Here is a 6765-nt window from a genome sequence, read left to right on the forward strand (position 1 = left end):
CCTCAGCCAGCAAAACCCCACATTTGTTGAAGAGGATGAGGATGATTACTGTTGGACGCACCAGAAACCTGGAACCTGACCTGTTTGATCCAGAATATACAGCTTCCTTTTGGAAGCTGAGCAGGCGAGACAAATATATGCTAACACTTCCCATCCACTGCCATTCTTTGCGCTAAGTTAACTAGCATCTGCATTTCTTGGTGGGTCTCAGCTGCCTAATGCACACACAGAGGACAGAAAGGCATCTATTCTCTTGTTTAGCTATAAGGAGGATGGCCAGTATGTGTATTTCCCACAACGTTGGCATGTGATGCAGGTAGATCTGCACCTAAGGTGTGGTTATTGCTATTTCTGTTCCTCTTAACATTAAGTAACATTTCCCATCTTTACAGACAAACATTTGGGGTGAATAGTCAACGTGGCTGCTGGTAACAGTCATGATGTCACCAATCATTTAAGAACTTTGATAAACTACAAGCAGAGAACAAAACGCGTGTGTCATGTGTGGAGGTCTCTCTCTCTCTCTCTCTCTCTCTCTCTCTCTCTCTCTCGCTATGGGACAGTGGCCATGTTGAGATTATCAGCGTGGATGTCTGGAAGGGTCCTCTCTGGTCTCAGACACACGGCCAACCTCTGTGGGAGACAAGAGGGGAGGATGTTAGCGTAAAGGAAACAATGTAAAGATGTTTTCAGCCCAAAACACAGAGCTCTTCCATCCCCTGACCTGTTTGAGGGATCCGGGAGTCCACACCAGCTTGTAGACCATGTAGATGGGGATCCACATGAAGGAGGAGAAGCCGATGATGTATCCCACAGTGATGCTCCAGTCTGGGTACTTATAGTCAAACAGCGTGAGGGGCGGCACCTTGAGCAGGGAGCTGACGATGATGTACTGAAGAGGTACACATCGTAATCAAACATAAATAGACAGGTGATATATCGGTCTCACCTTCATACAGTACAAAGAAGTATATGAAAGAACCTGGTATTGCGTAGAAATGTCAGCGGGAAGGTGACTAGAGAGATGAATGCAAATGAGAGACGAGGAGGCAAACTGACATTTAGCAGAATGTGTTGCAATATAAATGTTTGGATAAGAGAGTTCATGCAGAAGGAGGTTTAATCTTCAGTGGAGGTTTTAGGAGCCCTCAGTGAGCTCTGCTGCAGTTTGATCTCACGCTTACAGTTTTCACTCATGTCTCAGGCCTCTGCTGCCCATTGATCTCCAGATGACTTTAATGTATCTTAAACCTTTTTAATGGACAACATGTTAATATATTCCCACTGAATCAATAGGGGAAAAATAGGGTTTTGTACAATAAAACATAAATGTTAGATCTACTTGTAGAATTTTTATCTCTTACCGCCAGAAATGCTGGACTGATGGCGACCCAGCACACCTTCCAGAATAGTCCTGGAGCTTTTCCCAGCATGGCTTGAACATCACTGCTAAATCTATTGATACCTGAAGGCATCACAACAAACACGAGACACAATCACACATATCGATGTATTTTTCCCAAAAAGAGAAACCAGATATTCATTGTCTCAAATTTACGCTATCAGTTAACTGGATACCAGCCGATGAAAAAACATTTACCGTAGAACCAGGAAACAGCGATGGCCTCGAGGAAACCAACAGCGATGATGGAGCATCCAACCCCAAACTCCTCCAGCAACTTCACCACGTAGGCACCACCCTGTCAATCACCCATCATCACTCTGTTTACCCTGTGAGAGCTGCAGACCTTCTAACTGGGAGATCCTCATTTCAACAATTCTTCTATTCGTTTACGTAGTCAGGAATTTCAAATAAAAAAAACAACAACAACAACTTACATTTGTGAGGGTGCTTAGAGAGCCCAAGAAGCAGACGACTACCAAGCACAGAACAAAAAGTTCCCGTCTGTGGGAGAAATGATCTGGGTATTCATCCAAGACGGCGGTGATGATGGCTTCCAGCCCCCCAAACTGAAGCACACACAGAAGCCACTGTAATTGTACCACTTCAAAATGTGTTTCAGCAGTAGATCATAGCTGCTGGTGGCTCTAATGAGTTTCTTTTGATCATGTGACCAGTTTCTGTTTGTACCGTGCTGTCCAGTCCCAGAGTGATCATCATCACAAAGAATATGATGGCGAAGAAGGTTGAACCCATCATGTTTGCAATGGCTTCTGGGTATGTGATGAAGAGTAAACTCGGTCCTGGAAGCATGAAAAAACTGAATATATTATTATATTTGTTTTTTTATGTAGTTTTACTCTTTCATGAGGTAGAAGCGCTGACCTTTGTCTCGGGCTACATCCTCAACCTTCACCTTCCTCATCTCTGCCATGTAGCCCAGAACGGTGAAGATGACGAACCCTGACACGATGCTGGTCAGACAGTTCACCAGACTGGTCACAATGGCGTCGCTTGACATGGAGAAAAGGAACATTTCCACAAGGAAACACAGATAACAATCATCCATCCATTTTCTACTTTTCTACTGCTTATCCTGTTAAGGGTCGGGGGGGGGGGGGCTGGAGCCCATCCCAGCTGCCTTCTGGAGAGAGGTGGGGTTCACCCTGGACGGGTCACCAGTCCATCACAGGACCAACACATAGAGACAGACAACCATTCACACTCACAGTCACACCTACGGTCAATTTAGAGTATCAATCAGCCTCGTCCCCTCTTGATGTCTTTGGACTGTGGGAGGAAGCTGGAGTACCAGAGAGAACCCACACAGGAACAGGGAGAACATGGAGACTCCACACAGAAAGATCCCGTGATGGAGCCAGGACTCGAACCTGGAACCTTCTTGCTGTGAGGTGACAGGCAAACTGTTTACTACAGTTTACTCAAACACACACACACACACACACACACACACACACACACACACACACACACATCAGCCACATACATCATTAGTCACACTGGAAGGGAGGACATTTTAATTCCTTCTTCTGTTTACATCCAGGCGCGTTGTTTACTTACCGTGTGGTATTTGCCAACTCTGATATGGCGCTGTTTCGTCTGCTGCAGGGTAATCATTAACCCCCCCCCCCCACACACACACACACACACACACACACGTGTACGTTTATATGTGTCTACGTCATGTCGTTAATGTTTTTTCTTGTGTAAAATGGTTTAATCGTTCTGGAACGTTTCCTTGGGTGTCTGGTAAATAAAATTTATTATTATTAGTATTATTATTATTGTTATTATTATTATTAAAAAGCCTCAACATGCCGCCTCCACCAACTTGCAGGCCCCCCCTGACTCAGGTTTGCAAGGCTCGGTTCTTACCGATAGCAGTTGTTAGTGAAAGGGTTATAGCTGGAGAGAGCCAGGAGGACCCCAAAACCAGGACCCAGAGAGAAGAAGATCTGAGCGGCAGCATCCACCCACACCTAGATAGACAGAGATGGAAACCAACGGTTACCAGCTTCAGGTAAAGAACTTCTCTGAGTGTTTCTTTTCAGTAATTTCAAACACCTCCCAGTGGGAAAAAGTTACAGCGTCCTAAAATCTTGTCCTCATTTGTGTTTGTCAGGCTGAGAGATGTTGTGTCAGCCATATAGTGTCAGCACAGCTGTACGCAGGGAGATCTGAAGAGGAGCACGTGCTCGGCTTTAAAAAGGAGAGGACAGCGTTGGGTATTGGTGAGTGAGACAGAAAGGGAGGCCTTTGTTAATGGGCAGAAAATCTAAACCAATTATGCATCTTATTATCCTGCTCTGTAGCTTATTTATGCATCTCATTTCATCTCATCCATATTCCCCTCCAACTAAAGCACTCACACATGTTCAGTAAACAAGCAAGGGAAAAACGAGGTTTCAGATATAAATAAAACCCACAGGCAGACTCTCCAGAGACGGCATACATCAGATGAGGAAGGAAACATTTGAGGGCAGATACAAAGATTTATATAAAACACTCCACCCAGACGCCTTTTTCATGACAACTCCTAACCGTTGGCTGCAGAGAAGCTCTGATCGAAGTCTTCGGATCCTTTTTTAAATTTGAAGTCCTTTACACACAAAGAAACGGAACATTTTATTCTTCCATATAAGCCATAATTTTGTGATTTGTAAAATGGGGAATCATTACTGAGAAGTGGCAGCAGAATAAAAGCTTGTCCACATCAAAGCTGGTGGTAATGACACGGACCTGATGCGAGGAAATAAAATGTTTTAGAATGAAAAAGGGAGGATTGACTAACTTTTAAATGGACCAAGCTTGCCTCAGTCTTATGTCTTCTATCTTAATATTGTAGGAGAGATTTGCACTTTTAGTGTCTTAACAAGCCGAGGAAAATTCTGTCTTTATTTTAATTGAACTTTCACCAAAACAAAAGGAACAAACATTGTGCTTTTGAAAGAGATGATTCTTTTTTTTTTCTTCTTTTTTTTTAATATGCTGACAAATCAACTCACGTTGGTCTCCAGCAGCTTCTCCCACTGAGGGTTGAGGTAGAACACCACTCCTCTCCAGGCTCCTGGCAGAGTGGCTCCACGGATTAACAGGATGAAAAGCACAATGTAGGGCAGAGTGGCGGTCACCCATACTACCTGGTGCAGAAGGACGGTATAAAACAGGAAGTGATGTAAAGAAAGGAGCCGCTGGATGATTACAAAAAAAAAAATGAAGATGATTCAACGTCATCTTTTGGTTCTTTTTCAGGAAACTCTTCTGATGAAGCAACAGCAACGTGTTACCTTCCCTGAAGTCTTCACCCCCTTCCAGAGGCTGAAGTAAACTATGGTGAAAATAAGGAAAAGGCAGAGCATCAGCTGCCAGCGAACACCCCCGACGTTCCTCAGCCCTGATGACTTGTGGATCTCCAGAACATTCCTCCTGTTAGGACCGACCACATCAGCCGTCACACGTCCGACATAAAAGAAAACAGTCCTTGTTCCAGCTCACCAGCAGACTATATTTGTACAGTGTATGACTGTAAAGCTATTTATATATGTGGCCTCTGTAACTCACACTTACATGCACTTACGTGTAAAATTCCTCTGCCGGAGATCTGGAGGAATTGGTCCAAGTGACGTTGTCCTTGCCAAAGTAATTGGTGCAGTCGGGGGTATTCCACACGTTGTCACAGTTTGTCCACGGTAAGATGGTGGAGAAGGAGGAGTAGAAGTAGAAAAGGGCCCAGGCGATGATGGTGTTGTAGTAGAAAGAGACGTAGAGGGCGATGATGCAGATGGCGTATCCTATACCTGACATAGATCAGCACTCTCTTAACAGGTCAGGTCAGTCACACGGAGGGAATCACTTCATCACAACAGGTGTTAAATCTAAATTTAAGTGGAACGCAGTGTGTGTGTGTGTGTGTGTGTGTGTGTGTGTGTGTGTGTGTGTGTGTGTGTGTGTGTGCTGTACCTTTGAAAATGGGACAGATGTGTTTCCATATGGATATGGCCCCGGTTCTGTGGAACTGCCCCAGCGCCAGCTCCATGTAGAAGAGCGGCACTCCACCAAAGATGGCCATCAAGATATAAGGAATTAGAAAAGCCCCTGAAAACACACATGCATGAGGCTACGTGCTACATGGAGCGTTTTCATGAAGGCGTCCCTCTGCCAACATGAGAGAAAACACCACTTATCACAGGCGTCAGTTGACAGCGTTAGATTTACCCAAAGCCTACATTTTGCTTATAAAGTCCTAAAAACAAAATTAACTCTTTCTTTATGTCTTTAAATATCCTATTTGCTTCTCTTTTTTTAAAAAAAAATCCTGCTGCAGTGCTTTTTTTAAAAACGACTTTTGCATGCAACAGGTGTACAGAAAATCAACAGCTCGTAAAAATATTAAAAAAGAAACACACTTTTTTTTAAAATTTGATTGCTGATTTCGATACGTTATCTAGTTTCATTGAGAAAGTGTGAAGGTTTTGTTTCGTTTTGTTTTGTTTTTTTAAAGGTGTTCTAGTGACCGACGCGCACTCCAGCACCATGGACAGAGAGTGCAGCCTGCCTTTATTTTCCGTTTCACTTAAAACACACATTCAACTCAATTATTCCTCTGAAGACTTCTAAAATGAATGTTTAGCAGAGTGCTCCCGAATGGAAGTTGTCAAATTGCATGAGTTGTCATGTTCAGGGGCCTTAAACGAACCCACAGGAAGACAGAAACCTTACCGCCACCGTTCTGATAACAAATGTAGGGAAACCTCCAAACATTTCCCAGGTCCACAGCAAAGCCAATGACAGACAGAAGAAAGTCCATCTTTTTGCTCCATTTGTCTCTGGAGTCCGTCTGGGTGATGACCGGGACAGGCACCGCGCTGTTGGAGCTGTAGCCGGGGTTAGGAGAGCCGTGGTGGGTCAGACTGCCGGCCATGACCGCTGAGTCCTGTCGGGGCATCGGACTGTGGAAAGTCAGTCAGAGGGACCAGCTCCAGGAGGGGAGGATGCTTCTCCTATAATGATGACAGGGCCGAGGGGGAGGAGTTGGCAGGCGGACACTGGGGGGTACCTGTTAGTGAGGAAGAAACCCGAGAGCTCCTCCGGTTCCTGCAGCTTTTAACTCTGTTACAGATTAAAGTGAGAATTAAAGACTGGAATCAATTCTTTAGCGGACGGTCGGTAACATGGACACCGACTTGGTGGATTTGTAGTTTCGTCAGGTGGATGTCATTTCAGCAACTCATTCTCTTATCTTTTACTCAAATTAAACAAAAACGACCAGAAAAAAGGGGGCAATTGAATGTTCCATTAGTTTATTTCGCACACACAAACTGATGTGATAAACTGATATGGTT

General features: G+C 44.3%; 1 protein-coding gene across 1 annotated transcript; it reads right to left on the minus strand.

Moving 5' to 3' along the window:
• Positions 1-256: 256 nt before the first annotated feature.
• Positions 257-6368, minus strand: slc6a4b (solute carrier family 6 member 4b). The gene is made up of 13 exons (XM_086205297.1): positions 6143-6368; positions 5384-5518; positions 5001-5220; positions 4711-4849; positions 4429-4563; positions 3299-3402; positions 2288-2415; positions 2093-2205; positions 1840-1971; positions 1601-1700; positions 1365-1465; positions 725-892; positions 257-633 (listed from the first exon to the last, which is right to left on the minus strand). The coding sequence occupies exons 1-13, from the start codon at positions 6366-6368 to the stop codon at positions 553-555; spliced, it is 1782 nt and encodes a 593-aa protein (XP_086061423.1). The 3' UTR covers positions 257-552.
• Between the last annotated feature and the right edge of the window lie 397 nt (positions 6369-6765).

Source organism: Aulostomus chinensis, chromosome 6 (assembly GCF_037954235.1).
Source record: "Aulostomus chinensis isolate RoL2024-O1b breed Wild chromosome 6, RoL_Achi_v1.0, whole genome shotgun sequence".
NCBI classification, from domain to species: Eukaryota; Metazoa; Chordata; class Actinopteri; order Syngnathiformes; family Aulostomidae; genus Aulostomus; species Aulostomus chinensis.